Source organism: Drosophila takahashii, chromosome X, assembly GCF_030179915.1.
Source record: "Drosophila takahashii strain IR98-3 E-12201 chromosome X, DtakHiC1v2, whole genome shotgun sequence".
Lineage (NCBI taxonomy): Eukaryota > Metazoa > Arthropoda > Insecta > Diptera > Drosophilidae > Drosophila > Drosophila takahashii.
In genome coordinates, this window is record NC_091683.1 from 9,407,279 (window position 1) to 9,427,430 (window position 20,152).

General features: G+C 37.2%; 1 protein-coding gene across 2 annotated transcripts in view; it reads right to left on the reverse strand.

The window, feature by feature from the left end:
- The window catches only part of LOC108062317 (inactive dipeptidyl peptidase 10), a 109,836-nt gene that overhangs the window by 88,500 nt on the left and 1,184 nt on the right, over nt 1–20,152 (reverse strand). Inside the window, exon 3 of one of the 2 annotated variants that reach the window (XM_044392569.2) lies at nt 2,698–2,797. In XM_044392569.2, the coding sequence (XP_044248504.1) occupies nt 2,698–2,784 (87 nt within the window). In that variant the 5' untranslated portion in view covers nt 2,785–2,797. Of the gene's footprint in view, nt 1–710; nt 964–2,697; nt 2,798–20,152 lie in introns of those variants that run through there. The other variant, XM_044392562.2, reaches the window with a different exon arrangement.

The following is a 20,152-nucleotide window of genomic DNA, read 5'->3' on the forward strand; positions in this document are numbered from 1 at the left end:
GTCAAGATCTGCAGTAATATTAAGAAAGTCCCTCGAAGTATGCTAAATAAATTAAAATGCCTGCGGGACATGTAGCCAATCAATCTTCAAAGATAAATCAGAAGGTTATTTCTTATTGCCGTTTAGCCAGGCGAATGTCAATTTAAATCTATGGTATTTATCTTGGTAAATTTATGAAGAATAAAAATAATAATAAGTGAATATAAACATATTTGTAGTTTTTATAAATATTTTAAATATTTCCTTAATAAATATATTCCTTTATTATTACGAATTATATATTAAGGTCGTATTGGCTTCATTGAGAACTTTTGAGAACTTCGCCGAAGAAGTTGGCAGCCTTGAAGGGGCATTCAAAACTGCTGTTCACTTTCACCGCTGTTTTCTCCCCCAAGAACAATGGGTTTGCCCCAATGCAATGGCCTCGAGTGTGCCGACTTGATTAATAATCTCAATTGCCCGGCAGTTAAACGGGGTGTACAATGCTCAACAGCTCGACAGCTGTTATCGGGCAAAATATTATATATTAATTTCGAAGGGCGCACAAACACACACGCACACACAAGGACCTCCTCTCGCATTTCATTGTCCTTTTCTCGGAGACTGACAATTGGGAGGGAATTACTCGGAGGACGCCCAAAGCTAATGGCTAAATTAATAATCCAATTTCGAAGCCAAATAAAAAAGATTTCTCCTCGCTTTTCGCTTACAATGTTCAGAGGTTCGAAGGTAAACAATGGTATATCCTTTTTTTATTTTCCTTTTCTCCTTTTTTTTCGGCCAGCTGATAAACGATGCGAAGTTATTTACGCGCCAAACTCGAAATGCCGGCCCGCACACACATGAAAAGCGGAAAACTTCTCAGCTTTATGGGCAGAGTTAGGGCTTTTAATTACTTTGTTGCCACTGAAAACACCAAGCAGTACACTCGAAGAAAAAGCAAGCGCTGAAATTAGGATTCGGAATATGGAATTTGGAATTTGGAACTGGATTTGCTGCAGCTCTCGAACGGATAAGATGGATAACGGTAACGGTAACGGTAGCGATAACGATAACGGCTAAGAAGCGCTGGGGTCGCCCGTCGCGGACCGAACTTTTCGCATGTCAACACGCGCCAAAATGTTGCAAGCGACTGAGCAAAAAAGCAGAAAGCAGCGCCCACGCTCGCATTTCCACCCTCTCAGCCCTCCCATCATCCCCCTGGGGCGCTCCTCTCGGCAAAAAGGTTCATTGAGAAAAGCCAGTCGGCTGGGGGGCGGCGGGGGGGTGGCGCCGGCGGACAAAACAAAAATCAGATGGCCATTTTCGCCGAGAAATCTGCACGAGCAGAAGCACAGCTGATGCTGCGGGCGAGCTTTCGGCTTTTCCTGCATTTCGCGCAGCTTTAAGCTCGCGCCAGTGCGCATGCGCGCAGCCTGCAAAAGCTCAGGACTCGCTCTCTGCCAGAAACACTTGTTGCTTGTCCCCAAATTGCATTCAATACTACAAGAACTTGTGCAGAAAGGATTTCATCAAGGATTTCTTAGAATCTAAATAGTTTTCTTATATCTGAACTAAAGTTAAAAAACTGTAGGCACAAAAAATATAAATACTTCTATTATTTCGGCTTAGAAGTGACGGTTTGCAGCCAAGCTTTTTTGGTAGACGGCAGATTGTGCTTGCAAAAAGCTTTCACCCGTTTACCCAGTCAACATATGCTAGGAAAGAAAATATTACAAAAATATATTGAAAAATATTTTGAAAAATTTTGTTCAGTCAGAAACTACTTTTTTGAAAAATTCTCAAAACCTTTTCCATTTTCTATTTTTAATACCCATCTGTTGACAATTTTGTAAGAATTTCAAACCAGGTATGACATTAATTATTGTGATAAATATTGTTATTGTTTTGATCAAAAATCTAAGTTTTTGGATAGAAGAAAGGATTTAAATTTTTGGTTAAGATATAAATTACTTTGACCAAAAATTGTCCGTAACCAAATATAAGTAAGTTTTTGAAGATCTTACAATCTTATAAATGGATTTAAGTCACTTTTTGGCTAATTTACATCATGTTTTTTTTGCCAACAATTAAATGATTCAGGTTCAAAAGCCAATCGGCTTACAATTTTACAAGGAGTTCAACGAGGTGTGATTCCATATTTTCGTTTTTTCAACCAAAATTTGTTTCGAGTGAAAAATCAGGCAAAAACTAGACCATAAATAAATGGTATAATCAAATGTCTAACAACTTGTTTACCTTTATTATTAAATTTGTTTGAAGGCACATTTCGTGAGAGCATTTATGGCGAAATCTAATCTAAATAAATGTGAAAATTTCGGCCGAGAAGCGTTTGCGAAATATGGTAAATTGAATTAATGGCCATCAACGTATGGACAAACAAATCAAATCATGAGCCACCCGCCCGCACACATGATCCTGCCATAATTAATTAAGTTCCGACCTTGTCTGGCCGGCCATCGAGGAGTCACAGGAGTCACCCAAAGCAGCCAAAGCAACCGGGGCAATTCAATTTGATGGTTTCATGGAGGCCCAAACTTTGAACTGTAATTAATATGCTTGAAATGCGAGAGTGTTTTGGCTGCTGCGGCTATCCTGGCCAGGATGTCGGATGCCTGATGCCTGATGCCTGATGCCTGGATATCTGGAGGACATGGCCATGCCATATCAAAGGACATGTGTTAAGTGGGCACTCACCTCGATGGTGATGTGATGGCCACGGGAACGGAAATTGTCATCGGTGCTGCGCAGATTCTTCGAGTCGATTTGCACATTCGTCTGCATCTTGGAAGCGTAACTGAAACGAGACGATAGATGAGAATTTATGGTATGATGACGCTCGGTCATAAGTGAAATATTCTCAAGAACCCAATCCAAAAAAGCACCCATCATAAACTTTTTAAGTGATTGGGTGCGTGTGTGTGTGTGTGGAGAGGCCTCCAAGCCAATGATGCGTGGTCCCGATAAAGATGCCGAAAAAACAAAGTGGCAACGGGCCAAAAAAATGAAATGGCCATCAAATGGCCCTATGAAAATGTCGGCCATAAAATCCAAATGGAACCGCTCAAGGAATTTACTTTATGCGAACAAGTCGCGAAGATCTTAACTTAACTTAAGCATGGAATGAACAAGAAATTCGGAAAGAAATTCTACAAAATATGCGGATATTAAATGGTTGTTTAATGGAATCAAAAAACATGTTTCCAAAAATTATTTCAACTGAGATTTCAAATTATTTTGTGATTACAATTTAAATTATTTAATGTTACTTTTCATTTAAAAATGTCGATCAATAGATGGTGATATTGTTTTATGTTACAAGTTCCTAAATATACAATTTTTTAAATAATTATATTTTTTAAGGACTATAAATTTAAATTTTAGTAATCTAGAAAATAAATAAATTTAATATCTATTAATATTAATATTATTTTTATATATATATAGAATATAAATAAATATAATATATATTATTATTTAAATTAAATTGAGATCGCTTTGGTATGTAACCAATCATCTCAGCGAATCGAGAAACCTTCGCGCCACAAAAGGGAAATTCCATAAAAATTCATGTGGAATATGGCTGAGAATTATGTGAGCCATTTTCATCAGCTCCAGTTTATAAGGCGGAAGTCTGTTCTGCATTTGCCATCTAATGAATGTCCTCCGGAATGCCGCAAGTTGCGGTGAGAAGGGGGCGAAAACCCATCAACCTGGCGTGGATTTTTTCGCTGCTGTCATTGACAACGTGTTTTATCCACTTTGGGGTTTATTTTGTGCTCCTTTTTTACTTTTTGGGTTCCTGTTTTTGCCATTCTTGTTGTTTTTTTTTTTTGTGTTTTTTACTAAATTGAGAAACCGCATTGCCGATTAACACAGCAGCCAACAAGTGCAGACATGGCAAATCCATTTCACTCCACCTTTGCAGCGTTTTTGTGGCAACAAAATTTCAAATTTAATTTGCGCCTCTTTATTTATGCAGCAGCTCCGATGGCGGAGAAACTTTAGCTTGAACGCGAATTCCCGGATTCCTGGGCGCCTTGGATTCCTTTCCCTTCCACTGCCACCCAAGTGACAAGCCGGCAGTTGTGCATCCAGCTCAATTTAGTTGCCCAACCGCTCGGGGCAACGCACCATGGCGAAATGGAAGGGCGGGAAAAGCCCGCGGAAAACTCCGACTATGCCATTTACAATGGGGGAAAATTCAGAAGTATTCAAGGCAAAATACCGTTGGCTGGCACGCTGCACTTTCCCCTGGCAAGTAGCCGGGAAATTCATTCATTCATTTATTCAGTCAACGAAAATAGGGTTCCCAATTCTCACAGCTTTTCAACTTATCCCGGTCAATTGAAGCCAAAGGAGCATTAGATGTTTGAAAAATAATTAATATTAAAAAAATACATAAAGTTTATATAAATAAATTAATATTAAAATAAAAATCTATTCATTTAAAATCATTGTATAAGAAAATAAAAAATCACATAGAATACAAAATTAAATTAAAGTGTGACCACACGACGAACACAAAATCAACTGACTTACATAAATTGTAATTTAATTTATGGGTAAGTCAAAAAGCACAATGGCTGCCAATTTGAACACGATCCTTTTTTATTCATTCCAATTAATGTGGCTGCACTTCTCCGCAGGCGAAGGACACCACACAAATTAAGTGTGACCACACTCTCGCATTAATAAAAAAAACCCGACGAACACAATCAACAAAGGCACTTGCATATGCATGCAACGTTTCCCGTTTCCCGCTTTCCATTTGCCAACATTGTTTTCACTGTTTTACAGTGTTTTTCTTTTGGCCGCATTTTCACGGCCCTTTGGGCCAATCAAGTTGCAATTGTTGCCACTGTCAAACAGCAGGGAAATTCGTTGCATATTTGAGATGGCCGCTGCCTGGGTTTTTTTTCGAATGCCGCTTTTTTCGAGCCTCAGCGAATGCGTTTGCATAAGTGATTGCGGATGGATTTTCCTCACTTTTCACTTTTCACTGGGTGAGAGAATCATGAAGTGAATTCGAGAGAGAGAAGATCCTCTTTAAGGGGTTTCCCCCATCACATTGCCACCGGGGATCGGGATTGGGATTGTTACGGTTTTTGTGGCGGCTTTGATTTCGGTTTCAGTTTTGGTTTCAGTTTCAGTTTCGCCATCGCCTTCGTTTTCCATCCACGGCTGTCAAATGGTTTCGCCACTGACAATCGTAGGCCGAAAACCATAAATAGTTACCACCCACTGTCTATTATTCGCAGCATTTGCATCGGCATGTCTGTGCGTGTCCGGAATGCGTATGGCTCTATCTCCACTTCCATCGGCATTTCCATCTGGTTAGTGTCTGTATGTCCCCATTTCCCCATTTCCCCATGTCCCCTGCCGAATGGCGAATATCTGTGAGTAGAATCGGGAATTTCGGGCCGACAATCAGCATTCACTCACGCAATCTACCCATTCGCGCCTAATTCGATCGACATCTCAAACATTCATTCTTTTTGGTTTGGCTTTAACTTGAAGTTAAAGTTGGCTTTAAAAGTTTGCACGTAAAATATACCCTTCATTGGCGTTTTTTCGATTTTGAAAATCGTTTTCTCTTCCGCATGTTAAATTTAACGTAGAGTTAAAACCTCAAAATTGTTTAAAGCATACTTTAAATATAATGATCTCTTTTTAAAATAGAGATCAGGTTATTTTATTACATATGTAAGTATGTTTTAATTCTGTTTGAATAAAATAAAATATTATAAAATAAACTTTTTCGACGGATGTTTTAAGATCACAAAATGATAAATAAATGTTGTAGCTTAAATTTGATTTGGTTTCTCGGTATTTGCCACAGAATATGCTTTGTAGCCATGTGTGTCTATGTAATCATTGTCTGGAGATAATAAACAGCCTCAGATATTTCACTCGCACACGCTGAAATACTGAGATACACAGAAACCCATATAGATGGTGGATGGTATAGTAAATGGGGGGTCCCTTCGCCTCATAAGCATATGACTGCTGTCAGGCCCACCTGGGGGTTAAGGGGGGCTAAGGGGGTTAAGGGGGCGTGGCATCCTAGATTGGAGTGTGGAATATAGTCTCTAGAAGTTGCCATTGTCATTGTGGCGCAAAATGACTTTGTATTTCATTATTTATATTTATTTGTTGCTTTCTCCTTGCTTTTGCTTTCTGCTGTTCTGCTTTTCTGCCTTGGTGCTTTCTGTTTGCTTCGTGCAATAAAACAAGCGCCAGCGCAACGGAAATCTTAGCATGCTTAAGTGGCCAAAGGGGGCGTAAAGCGGACTCAGTACTTTTGTGGGCGTGGGCAGTGCAGCAAGTACTGCAGGCAAGTAGCAAGTAGCAAGTAGCAAGCAGCAAGTCTGCCAAGCTGCTCAGCGAGCAAAAAGGGATGGGGCTGAATTAAGGACCCTTTTCTCTAGCTGCGAAGACAATCCGATTCTGTTGTGTTCTGGCCACCACAACAGCTCAGCGGCACTCAGGAAAAATATTGGGGGTACCTATCATATAAAGATTAAGCTTATTATTTTTTGAAAATATTTATTTAATTACAAAAAATTGTTGAAGTAAAAAACTAAATATTTTTTAGGGATTTTAAAAGTGTTACAATATTATATAGTATTTATACAATTAAAATATGTTTATAAACTATTTTATTTATTTTTTTTGATATAAAAACAAAAAACAAATCAAATTCAACTAAAGTTTGGTTTCCCTAGTTTTTCATTTTTCACCAGTGCAATTACCAAATTCCCATTCTCAAACCAAACTCAGACCCTCGCAAAAAACGAAGTAAATGAAATGAAATAAATACGAGTTAGGAGTGAGCCAGAAACAGTAGAGCAAAAAGATAAGGGGTGGTGTGAAAAATTCATTTCCAAACACAACTTGCATTTTTCAAGGAGAACAAAAAGGGGGGCGAGCGGAATGTTGCGCTCAGTGTAGTGCATTCAACTCCGTGTTCTCGAGGATGATTGCCACCAAATGATTGACAAATGAAGCAAATACCGTGAGGTGGCGTGGAACTATTAAACAATGAGCCAGCAAAGAGCGGAGAATCAGCGAAACTTGGCGAAGGACAGAAAAAAAAGGAAGAAGGACTCTCTAAAGTGTTGAATAAACAAGTTAATCAGATTTTATAAATTGGATCAAGGCAGTCGGGGAAGGCAGTCGCTGATAATTGTTATTGATTGAGTTGTGGGAATGTCTAGTGGATGGATAGATAGAAAAATATAGTGTGCCCAATGAAAGATAGGAGTGATGCTAGTAATATAGATAAATATTTGAAAAAAAAGGGGTTAAAATAATAAATATTCCAAGGCTTTTAAGTATTTTGATTATTAAAATTGATAGAGATCTTTATTATTTTTGGCAATCTTATCTATATGGTTATCGTTTTCGATTTGCATTTTTTAGCCTTCCTGGGATGCATTTCAGCCCCAGCCTCATTTTCAGGTGCTTTATGTTCCCCCATTGATACTTATTTTTCAACCATTTTTCAGCCCTGACCATGCCCGCAATTTTCCTTCGTTGGGGGAGTTTTCTTTTCAATTTTCCTGGCGCTGGTGGCGAACGAAGTCGGCAAACATCATCAACAATGTGCGAAACAAAAATTAATTGAAATAGCGGCAGCCTCACAGCCAAGAGACAACAGGCAAAAAGTCCTTCCTGTTTTCCCTTTTCCCTTTCCCATTTCCCACACACACAACACTTTTCCTCAGAGCGAAAAGCGAAAAGCCGGGAGGTAACAAGTACATAATAATTATCGTAAATAATATAAAAAAAATAACGTGAACACAAGAAATAATGGAGAACACTGAAACACTTAAAACGCGGCACTATCGTATATAAACTCGATTTATGGCCGTGAGTATGGGCAAAATGGAGCATACTTTTCGGGGTGACCGAGTGGGAAATAAATTAGAGCTGAAATTTTCCCAAATGGCCCATTTTCAAGCTCACCAAATTCCTGAGATTCCCTTTTTTAAGTCCAGAAGGTAGAGAAAAGCAGCGTTCTTTCTTATTAATATATATTGAAACTGATAAAATATTAAAAACACTTTAAATTTAAAATAATTGGCTAGGTTGTTATTTTTTATAAATATATATTTTTTGTAATTTAAATCGTATGAATTAATCACATTTTCAACGAGAATTTTCCAACCAACTGAAATAAAATATAGTAATTGCTAGCAATTTTTTATGGCCATTAAAATAACCAATAATTGGCATTAAGCAAAATTTTTAGTGTACTTTAAAGCTCGTGGCTATCTTTACATTTCGAGTGATATAAAGGCCACTTCTCGACCTGCCGACCCATGAGAATGTTTCATTATTGTTGTCTTAATGAACTTCGCTTCAAGAATTTTTCGGTCTCGGCTCGCTTTTGTGTGAGATTTGTTTACATTTTTTGTGGCCCATTCTTTTTTAACCCTCTTCAGATCTTTTGCTTGGCTGACCGGCGGTAATTTGAAAAGTGTTAATCAGCAACTCGTATATGGTGTATATTATATATATCTCGGCGGGGGAGTTTATGGCCGAAACTTTTCCATCATCAGGTGCAGCCAATAATTTCGTTATTCAAACCTTTTTTTCTTTTTTTTTTTGGTAAAACAAACTTTTTGGCCGCTGCTCGTTTATAGTTCAAAAGGATACCAAAACTCGTGGCTCATGAAATTGCTTGACATTCGGGGAAAATACGGTGGGTGGAGATACCAAAAGATACGGAAAAATGGCGAAAAAAGGCAAACAGGAGGAAGTGAGGTCGAATAAAAAGTTTTCCCCCTTAATGGAATTGCCAAGCATCCGGCAGAAGTCAGGGTCACGGTAGTACCAACATATACATGTAATGCAGGTAGTAAGTAATATATGCTATGCTCCATATGTCGTACATACCATAACCCCCGCCCACATATGTAAGTTAATTTCCATCGCCTGTCTCTGCCGGCAGTTTGCTCTTTTTTCGGGGGTCACAAGTTGTCGCCTTCGCGATATGCAAACTTCATCTATGGCTGTGCTTCATCTTACCCACTTAAATACACAAAAAGACACTGAAAAAGTATGGGGAACTATACTTTTTATACCCATAACAATTATAATTTTCCAAAAGTGTAAATGCCATTTTGTGGTGCTTATTAATAAAAAATTTTTAAATCGGACTATTCATTAAAAAGTTATGCTTTTCCGACAGTAAGCGATTGTTTACTGCCCTCCTATTTATATCTCTATTACACTCATTTAGCTGAGTTTATTTATATTTATCTATGTATAATAAAGTATGAAAAACTAATTTCGCTACCTAATTTGCAATTACCTTGAATTACAAAAATGGTATGCCAATTTCTTCCAGTGCCTTCGTAAGCATCCCATTTCAGGCGACGTCAGGCACTCAACTCGATTCCATTTGCCTGGCATTTCCCAGAAACTCTGCAACTGTTGCACTTTGCGCCCTTTCTAGCCCCCCCCAAACCCCTTTTAAAACCACCTCACCCCCTGCGTTACAGATCCCTTTTGCAATGCAATTTTTGGGAGAATTCCTAGATGGGGAAAATATGCAAAAACAGCTCACAATTTGGATTCTGTGCGGCTGTTGGCCGAAAATCAAAAATGGCAACAAATTCGAATCGCAAATCTCGAAAACAAAACAAAAGGAAAACAAAAACCGGAGGAAATGTGGGAAAATAAAAGTGCTTCATCCAGTGTGCTGAGGCAATCGAAACAATGTCAACAATGGCGCCCAATTTTCTGCACTCTTCCCCTTTCACTCACTAAAAACCATCCCCCCATTTTGACCTTCCCCACCGCCCAATTTAATCCAATCTTCGCTTCGAACTCCGATGGAAATGAGTCCTTCTGTGGTTGGCGAAACCCAACTATTAACTCTGAAAAACTGGATTTTAAAATATGAAATTTAAATGTAATATAGGGGATAGTTTAGAATTTTAAATATTTAATCTAAAAATAAAATAAAAAAAATATTTCGCCAAAAATGGATTTTAAAATATGAAATTTAAATGTATAATAATACTGTTATACAAGATAATCCCACTTTTCTCAACATAAAATATCATTAGAATTTTAAATATTTAATCTAAAGGGGAAAAAACAATTTAGATAAATGCCATTTTCGTTTAGAACTTTTCTTTGGGGGCGTTGAATTTTAGATTTGAATTCGGAATTTGGAATTCGCTTTCACGATTTGCATTTGCCGTCTGCTGCAATTCAAACTTTTACCCGGCTGTTATGGCAAAAATATGTATGGAAAGCATTTATAGAAATGAATATGAAAAGAAACAGAGAGCAAACCATTTAATCGATTTGACTGGCGGCGGAATTTATAGTTTTCGGCTACTCAATTATGCAAATGCCCAGCGAAAACATCAATTTCTGTGCACCACAACACAATGGAGCACAAACAGAACCAGAAACCATCTGAACACCACCACCAGAACCAGAACCGCCACACCATTTAATAAAACTGACACAAAAACAAGCCAATGAACAATGAACACAAAACTTTCGAATGCATTTCGGCAAGGAGAGGGGCAAAAAAGCGGAGAAAGGCTTTAAACAAATGGAAACTGAGATTATTCCAATTCTTTGTGCGGCGAATTTCATATTATATCCCGCGAGGGCCAACTTCCCAAGCACTTGTTGAATAATTTACATTCAAATGGCATCGTTATAAATTTGGAATCAGCGGAAATCAAGAATGATGATCTGGGTGTTGTTTAAATAAGTTATCTTAAAGGAAATAGGAGATTTAATTTTAGTGCATTTCAGTTTATATTTTTTTCGGATTTTGGTTACACTTTTCCAACGAAATAATTTTATATATTATATTATTTATGGTAAATCAACAAAAATACCCAATTCAAAAATATGCCAATCTTAATAAATTAAATAATAATTTGTATGCATTTATTTTTTAATGTTGTTTGCTTTTAAGAATGGCAATCTCTCAATCGCAAAAGGCACTTAGTTTGGATATCTACGAATATGTATGTCACAATCACTTTGTATTATTCAATTGCATTTAATCGCAATTTAAATGGCAGCTTGACTTTCGTACGGTCACACATTTTCCACCCATCAATTAATCGGAAAATTCCACCCGGCTCGTTGGCAGCGCAAACCAATTAAGCTCAGCCGGTTAAGCCAATAGCTTTGGTAAACATTCTAGGATATTTCCCCGTGTATTGTGAACCCAGGTATTTTACCATATAGCATCGGAAAGTGATTTCTTTTATTTTTTTTTTATTTTGGCCATCGTCTCGGTTCTTATTGGCATGTGCCGTCCATTAAATATTCAGCATATTTAACATAAATAATGCGACAAGCAGCTTAACTCGTATTTTGCATCAAAAGCTCATTAAAATTTCAACGTTTCGAGGGCTAAAAAAAATAAATGAAATGAAATGAAATGCCAATAAATTGAAGGCGTTTCGAGTCAAAGGCAGGCTAAAGCCATACATCGCACATATGGGATAATCAATCATTGGCATCGCTGGGAGCTCACCTGAAACTCATTTGTTAAGCATTTTGCACCTGCAGGCGAATGCTGCTTACCGTTGATAAATGTCAAAACATTCTCACTCGCCGCTCGCTGCATAACAAATCAAACGTTTGACAGTTGTCACGGCCAAAGACAAAAGGACGACCGAGTCTAGGGTATTAATTGGGTATGATGAATACCTTAACGACTGAGAAAAGTTTACGGAAAAAGTCAAAGTGTACAGTAAGAGAAAATCCCATATTTTCGATTTAAAAAGTTGTAAGTTGATTGATTAACAATTGTGTAACAAATACTAAATAATTAAAAATTATTAGAATTAAATGGAAAAACAAAAATACTTTCACCCATAAAATAAAATGATTTTTAACATTTTTTTTTCGAAGTGTTTGGGTTTTTTGAAAATTAGTTACAAAAAGGTACTAAAAGGACAGTAAAGATGCTTAAACGCATTTAATTATTTACTTATTAATTTGCATGAAATTTACATATTGTTGTAAAACAGAAATGGAAATGGCATATTGTGATTGCGGGTCACAATTAATTAAATAACGTTTATTTATGACTAAAGTGGACATTCTGGTTTTAAGGAGGCAACGACAAGTCCTGCCACTCAATTAGCGTAGCCATGTGCCATATGCATTAACGCGGAACCCCATCGCACATTTTAGGGGTTAAGCTGCTTAAGTTCATTAGGCCATAAAAATGGCGCTCATTTGGACGCCTTGCAATTCCCGAGGCCATGAAAGTTGAGTGCTCTCCAGTCCCTAGAATGTAACAGTTTGGGGTCCTAAAAAAAGATATAAACAAAGTCCAAAAGGGGGAAACACATAACACATCCTGACATCCTGTAACTAAAATTCAAGGAGATAGAGCTCATTCTGTTTTTCAAAAATAATAATAACAAGAGTAATATATCAACTTAAGTTAGTATTTTGGAAAAATATTTTAAAAATATCTGAAGAACCCAATTTTTGTTTTCTTTGTGCCTTTCACCTTTTTTGTCGTCGGGTTTTTCTTACTTCACTTTTCTTCACTTCGACTGCTGGCTTTTCTCTCTCTATTTACCGCTCTGTGCAATTAGTAAGGACATAAATAAACAAAAAACAGGAGATGAGAAATTCTAAAGGCTTCTTTTGCTCTTTTTGCTGGTTTTTTGCAAGCTTTTTGCTTACTTGGCAGAATTTATTTTTCTTTTTTTTTAGAGTTTTCGCACTTTAAAGGGAGGCCTGGTTGCCTAACGGTTTTCTAATGAGCTCGACTTATGACGCCGCCCGAGGATAAACCCAGGAGAATCTGTCGCCCACTTGTGGGGGGGAGGGGGGTCTCTTCCCCCTCGTTTTTCCACCCCTCCGACAGGATGCATAAATTCCAAGCAATTTAAGATGAGACACACCGGCTCCCAACCACCCACATGTTGTGGGAAAAACAATGGGGCACTTTTAGCCCTAACTAAGTGCTCGACCCCCTCCACCCCCCCTTTTTAGCCACCCATGATGTCCTGGGAATTGTTATTCTTTAGGCCGCTCTCTATGTGTGTGTGTGTGAGAGGTGCGTAGTAGATAATTATGCCCAAGGATAAATATTCATGATATTGTTGTTTAGTGCCGCCAGGCTGAAAGCCACGAGATGCAATCGTTTATCGTCTCCAGAATGGCGGCCAAAACTTTAATGGCAAGCGAATGGTGAAAGAAATATGGGGAAAGTCGATAGAAAACTCTTAAAAATATATTCTGATTAAATATTAGTACTTTTTAATTATTAAGTATAATTTTTCTAAATAAACAAGGTTTTAAAGTAAGAGACGCTGCACTGAAGGCATCTCAAACACTCCACCAATCTCACTTAGGAAATGCCATTACAGAATCACCCTAAAGCTGATAAATTGAATTGTCTCCTCTCGGCCATTATCCCCATCCCCTTTTCCAAACCGCCCCCTATTTCCAGGGGGTGGGAGGCCCTTTTCCAGTTTTGATGACTGCAATTTGTGGCCAAAGCGAGGCGAAGTTTCAAAGCAAAACTTGGTCAATTAATTCAGTGCAAATAGAACAACAACCAGCAAAAGGGAGTGCAAAAAAATGAAAACAGTTCTGATGATGACCAGTTGAAGGATACTTTTGTTTTCCCGTTGTCCTCTTTTTTTACAATGGCTTCGGTTTCCTGTTGCGTTCTCTTCCCGAAATTAGAAATGAGGATTTGTCATTTTTCTCAGATTTTAGCTATAATAATATTATTATTATTTAGGTAAATAAATAAGAAATAATTAAATAATATTAATTCACAGCTTATCGCTTATGCGCAGTCTTGTCAAATATCAGTTGCATAAATTGGCGTACGTGTCGTATGAGTAATTCTTTCGCGGCTTTCATATTTATGATGTTTATAAAGAAACAATATTTATGTATTTATTTTATTACTTAAAGTTTTACCATGGAAATAAAGTAAAATCATTTAAATTTAAATTGAAAAGAAATTCCACACCAGTCATATTATTTTCTGCTCCATTTTCTAATTGTTATTTTTTCCCGCTTTTTGTTGATTTTCCAGGGGCATCACTTTCCGCACACACATGCCGTCACGGAGGGGCGTGACTACAAAAGGGCGGAGGATGAAAACAAGTTTGTTGTCTGTGTTGTCGGTGCCTGTGGCCTGTCCATTGAATTTAATGCCCGAGTTTAACTTTTCACCCCCTTTCAAATACAACAAAAATACCCCTGTTGACAAATCCGTTAGCCCCCCTCCCCATTTTGCCCTTTGTGCGGGAGCCCCTGGAAATGATGGACATACGTGACCGGAATGGGAACCGGAATCTCAACGAGAAGGAACAATCGGGATGCACACTAGACGAGCGGTCAACACGAAACTAATTTGTCATATTTCATATTTCTCGGCAAATTTTTAACAAGCATTCTTGAGGCTTTTTGCACAATTATTTCAATTTCATTTGGTGCTTAAATGCTTAATTTGACTTTATAATTCAATATTAAAGAAAACATAGATATATTTTTATATTACAAATTACAAACAAATTTTACATCCAAATTAGATAACTATTTTATGGCCCTAAAAAACAATAGTTGAACATATTTAAATGTTAAATAAATGTATTTACAAGCATTTCCTGCACTGCCTTTAAAGTAGAGCTGCATTTGATGAGATAATTGAACTGGCTAACTGGCTAAACATTTCTCTAAGCATTCCCAACCGGATGTCCATCGAAAGTTCAATTGTTATTTTAATTTCGGTTTATCTTGTGGCTCTCAGTGCGAACAAGTTCAGCTGCAATTTGAAGACACCAAAAGGCGATAAGCTCACACACAGGACACGGGACACAGGATACACGATGGAGGATAGAGGACACATGACATTTGACAAGGGCTTAAGGGCACAAAGCTTTAAAAGCCTGGCTCAATTCTGCTGCTGCCCCTAAGCTGATACACGGTGAGAAAAATTGTTTTTTAAGTTACAAAAAATATTAAAATAATAAAAAACTAACACACACTGTAATTTGAACCAAAAACATATTATTTAAAATAATATTTTGGTTTGAAAGGTCTACGTAATATAGAGATTATGCCAAAAAAAAGTACGAGGGATATCGAGATATACAAGCAGCAAAGCGACTGATTGCACTGCTTGAATTCCATTATTTGTTTATAAATTTTTAATGAAAAGTCAAATTTAAAACATTTCTTTACCATTTCTATAGGTATAAAAATATAGTTAGGTAACAGAGATTGATTGAATAATTTGCAGCTAAAAAATAAATAATAACCGATATTTTCTCGCTGTTTAGCTTGTTTGGTCGCTGAAATAGAGGCGGGAGGAGTGGCCCCTTTGGGCCATAAAAGTTAAGATGGATTTTATTGGCAAGAATTGAGCGGGCCAGACTCTCAGACGTATCTTTATTGGCACATAATTTGTTCGTCCATAGATGGAAAGGCATCTGGGGAGAGGACAGAGCACAGAGCACAGAGCACAGAGTCCTGAGTCCCGAGTCCTTATTCCTGGACCAAAGGAAGGGCCCAGCTCAAACGGAAACGGAAATGCACAGCACAACAATGGCCGATAAGAGGCGTAAACAAATGCATCAAAGGAAATGGAGATAAGGGCAGAGAAAATCTGTTTCCGGCCCACTTAAGTAGGCAGCACAACACACACACATTTCTTTCTTTCCGTAGGAACAAAACCGAAAACCGAAAATCCCTTAAAGCCGCCCGAAAAATGTGAATGCAAATTCAACACAAAAATTGCAACATTTCCAGCACAAAAAGGGAATTAGTCCTGACCAGGCTAAAAGCATTCGCTGTGTTCGTTTGCCACTTTGGCCCAGGTCGAAAATCCTTCAACCCCAACCGAAGCCATTAAAAGCCAGGGGACGGACGGAGGTTTAAGCGGGCGCAATTTGCCGCCAAAAAACAAGTCAGCCCCGAAAAAAAACAACCAAAACAAAATATATATAAGCAAAAAGCTACGACAAAATCTCGGCGGACTTACCAAAAAGGCTTAGCTAATGACAATTTAAGGATTTTCTGATTTTGTTATTAACATAAATTTACTCTCAAAGTAACGGGGAGGCGGGATGGACGAGAGGTTAAAGCGGGTAATGGCCTAGCGTATAAAGTGTTTTTCCAACGCCCCCAAATCTCTTGCAAATCTCACTGAAAAGTAACAAATTTAATCGCACCCACAACGAAGTTCCAGTGCCCTTGAAAAATGTATAAGAAAAAGGTCTGAAAAAGTATAGTCATCGATGCTTATCGGAAATATCGATTTTTTTAATATTTTACTTATCAATATATTTATTAAAATTTTTTTTTCTTGAAAACATTGATATACTTTTCAGGCTCTAATTTGAAATGATTTTATATTATTGCATATTTCCAAAAAGTATTTATAAAAAATAAAATTATCTATTCAATTAACATAATAATATTTTAAAATAATATTTTTGTACCAAGAACACCCACGAAATGAATATGCCTCCTGAAATCCAGACCTGTAAATACACAAGCACAAATGTTCCGAGTTGGCTTTTTGCACACATAAACCTTAATGCCTTGCACACTTTAAATGTATGTGCGCCATGGTTTCTTTTTCTTTTCGCAATTTTTTGTGTTGTTTTAGAAAAAAAAGATGTATACGAGTATATATATGCGCATAACACCTTGGTGACATATGCCAACTTACGACAATGACATGCGAAACATCAGCAGCCCACAACCTCCCCTTTCCCGCCACGCCCCCTTTTCCATGACACGAGGGGCTGTGGGAAATGTTGAAGAAGCAGTAGCAGAAGAACAACAATCAGATATAATCAGCACAAAAAAAAAAGAAAACAATTTACCAATCTTAGATAAGGAAAGACCTGGTTGTGGAAAAGTGTTTTAGGAAAAACCATTATCGATGGAGTAGTAATCGATATGGGAAATTGATGGGATCACTTCTGAAAGCTAATAAATAAATATACTTTAAACTGGTAAAGTTGGTTTCAGTTTAAAAGCAACTTCTAGGCAATGGTTACCACAAAATGCACTTTTTTAACCCATAAATTTACTATACCAACTCTAATCTGAAAGTGAAAAAACTCTACAAATTCCAAGTTATATTCTCAAAAAATCTGCATATTAATGCAGACCAATTTTGTGAGTTTCCGAAAGTCTAGCATGAAGGTGACCCAAATCTGAAAGAATTCCGAATCCAAATCGTTATTAATCCCTTAATAAACTGAGCCTCTTGAATAAATATGTACTTCACAAACACCGAATGAGCTGGTATGAAACCCCAGAAAAACAATAACATTATCATAATTTCCACAATATTAAAACCATTTTTTTTGCTCGTTAGACTTTACTATTTTCTTAGGTCAGTGCGAAAACGATAACATATTCTTTTACAATCCCCGCCTCGCCTCGTCGAATCGTAAACAGTTCATTTCCACTTAGCCCACACTTGATACGGACTATACCCAGCGCTCCATATATATTTTTTCTAGCCCCTAAGCAACATCTGTAGCACCCGCCTATAAAGTAGAGTCACACATAAAAATGGAGGACCAAAAAGTGGGAAATCAGAGCAAAATGTTTACGATTTCATGACCATGTTTCTTGATCTCGTTACAGTTGTGATCAAAATTATAGTGGTGTTTTTGAATGTTAAAAAAAATTTTATGATAATTATATAATTGTGATATATAATTTCGATGGATTATAACCTTGTAAATATTTTCTAGAATATTTTCCTGGCTTTTTTTTTAAATTATAACTATTATTTCAACCATAGCTGTATGTTAAGTAGGCTCTCTCTTATTTTTTCGGTGGTGTTAGGGTGAGGAAAAGTCTGGATAAACCCTCATAAAACACACGGCAAAAAAGTGCGGGGGGCTGTGGGCAAATCCTCTCGACTTTAGTTTGCTGACGATGTGTTTACTGCTTTTCACTTTCCTTGCAGATTTTCGCTTACCTTTCTTTTGGAGTTGCGAAAGTTCGTAAGTCAAAAATGGTTCAGGCGAACTCCAGATGATAAATGCAATTTGTATAAGTGTCAAGCAGCTGGCAGGGAACCTGGGGGCCACTTCTCTATTACTTCATTTAAATCGGAGAAAAACATTAGACCAAAGTCATAAAACATGGGGAAAACGTAGGCGTCCGGTAGGAAATAAAAATGTAAATGTAACCGAAGGGCAGCAAATGAAATTATAACAGGCCGCAGTGGGGTTCCTGTTTTTTTTTTTTGGTTTTTTTTTCGAGGCTGGGAAATTCCCAGAGAGGCCCATTGAAAGTTTCCCCATCCAGAAACAGAAAAAGAAAATATAGCCAACTAAATAAAATGCGAGGGGCTATAAAATTGAGTGCAGTTGCCGAAACAAGAGCAATAAGAAATCGCCAACGAAAATGAAAATGAAAATGAAAATGTTTGCCAAGCACGAAACAACAGCCCCATCCAACCATCCACATAGAACATTTTCGACCGCAATGCTGGCAAATGTTTGGGCCATAAAGAGCAATCCGGCTGAACGGGAATCTAAATCAAGAAAATCAAGAAAACCAACGACAAAGAGTCGCAAATGAAAACGAAAAGTAAAAGTGAAATACATGCACATAATTTGAATGGAACCCTCCTCTTGATTTTCCGATTTCACGACGAAGGTCAAAAGAAAATTTGGCTTTGGTTTAACCAATTAGAAACTGCGGTCGACTGAGGTTGTGGTCATGTGCTGGGCTTTGGGATTGGGAATCGAATTGATTCGGGGCTTAATCAACTAAATAAATGGGTAGCAAGTTTACAAACAATTAAATTGGCAAAAGAAAAATACTGTTGATGGAAAATAAATGAAAACATTTTTACAAAGGCATATAGATATTTTTAAAATATTATTTTAATGAATGTTATGCTCCCAAGAAGTCTGTATATTTATTTATTTATGTAAAGCTAACTTAGAGTTAAGCTACTGTATAAATACCTATACCTTTACCTATTTCTGAAGAATATATTTCGTTGCCTATTTTTTGATTGGCTTTTAGATATTTTTAAAATATTATTTTAATGTATGTTATGTTACCAAAAAGTCTTTATATTTAAATTTCTGTATCGTACGTTACCTATTTTCAAAATATTATTTTGCTGAATTTTATGTTCTCAAAAATTACATCTTTCTTTCTATATTTTTATTCCTTGAGTATATATTATGTTCCCCTATTTTCTGATTGGCTTTAAGCGGAAAATTCAACTTCTTGCGAAGAACTTAGACCATTGAAGACCCTCGGGCCAAAAAGGGGAGACAAATAATAGCTGTAGATTAATAATGAAAATAATATTATTATTTTTGTTTGCTGCACATTTCTCTTGCTGGCACTCAAATGACCGCATCAGCTCGGCAGATGCACCCTCGCCCCGGCAATTTTCCTATATAATTTCCTCCCCCCCAGCCCCCCGCCGCTGGGACAATTTTCCACGACCCCCGCCCTTTTGAGCGACCATCGACGCATTTTGTTTGCTGTGGATGCCAAAAGGACTTGGCGGCGTCAAATTTATGGCTCTTGACTCTCGACTCTTGGCATTCCAGTGCGCGCCGAATGCTGAATGCAGTATGCACCATTGTCAATAAAGTCCATCCGCCCAGCACTTTACCCCATTCGCTTTAAGAACGCTCCGCAGTTTTTGGCGGGCGGGCGAAATAAATTTTGAAGTCAGCCAGAAGTGCATAAAATCAAACACAATAAGCGAAGGGACCGCAAATCATTTTGAAGGATATCCCAGTATCCTTGGACCCTTCTCTAATTAGTTTACAAGAAAAGGACGAGGAAGACGGGCGGGCAAGTGGAACGGAAAACAAATCAATGACAGATGATGAGTGGTCGCGACAAGCATTCAAGGGTGGTACACTCGAAAAAATGTGTTTTCGTTTGCCAATTTTAAGCCATATAATTATAATTAATAGTTTATTACTGTTTCAATCTTTTAAAAATAAAATTAAATTTTTAATTTTACAAATAAGCTTTATATACATAAATAAATTTTAAAAAAAGTTTCTGATAATTTTGGATTATAAATAAATCAATAATTTGTTTTTCTTTTAAGCAACTTAATATTATTTATTTGATAATGACAATATTTTAGATCTACAGCATC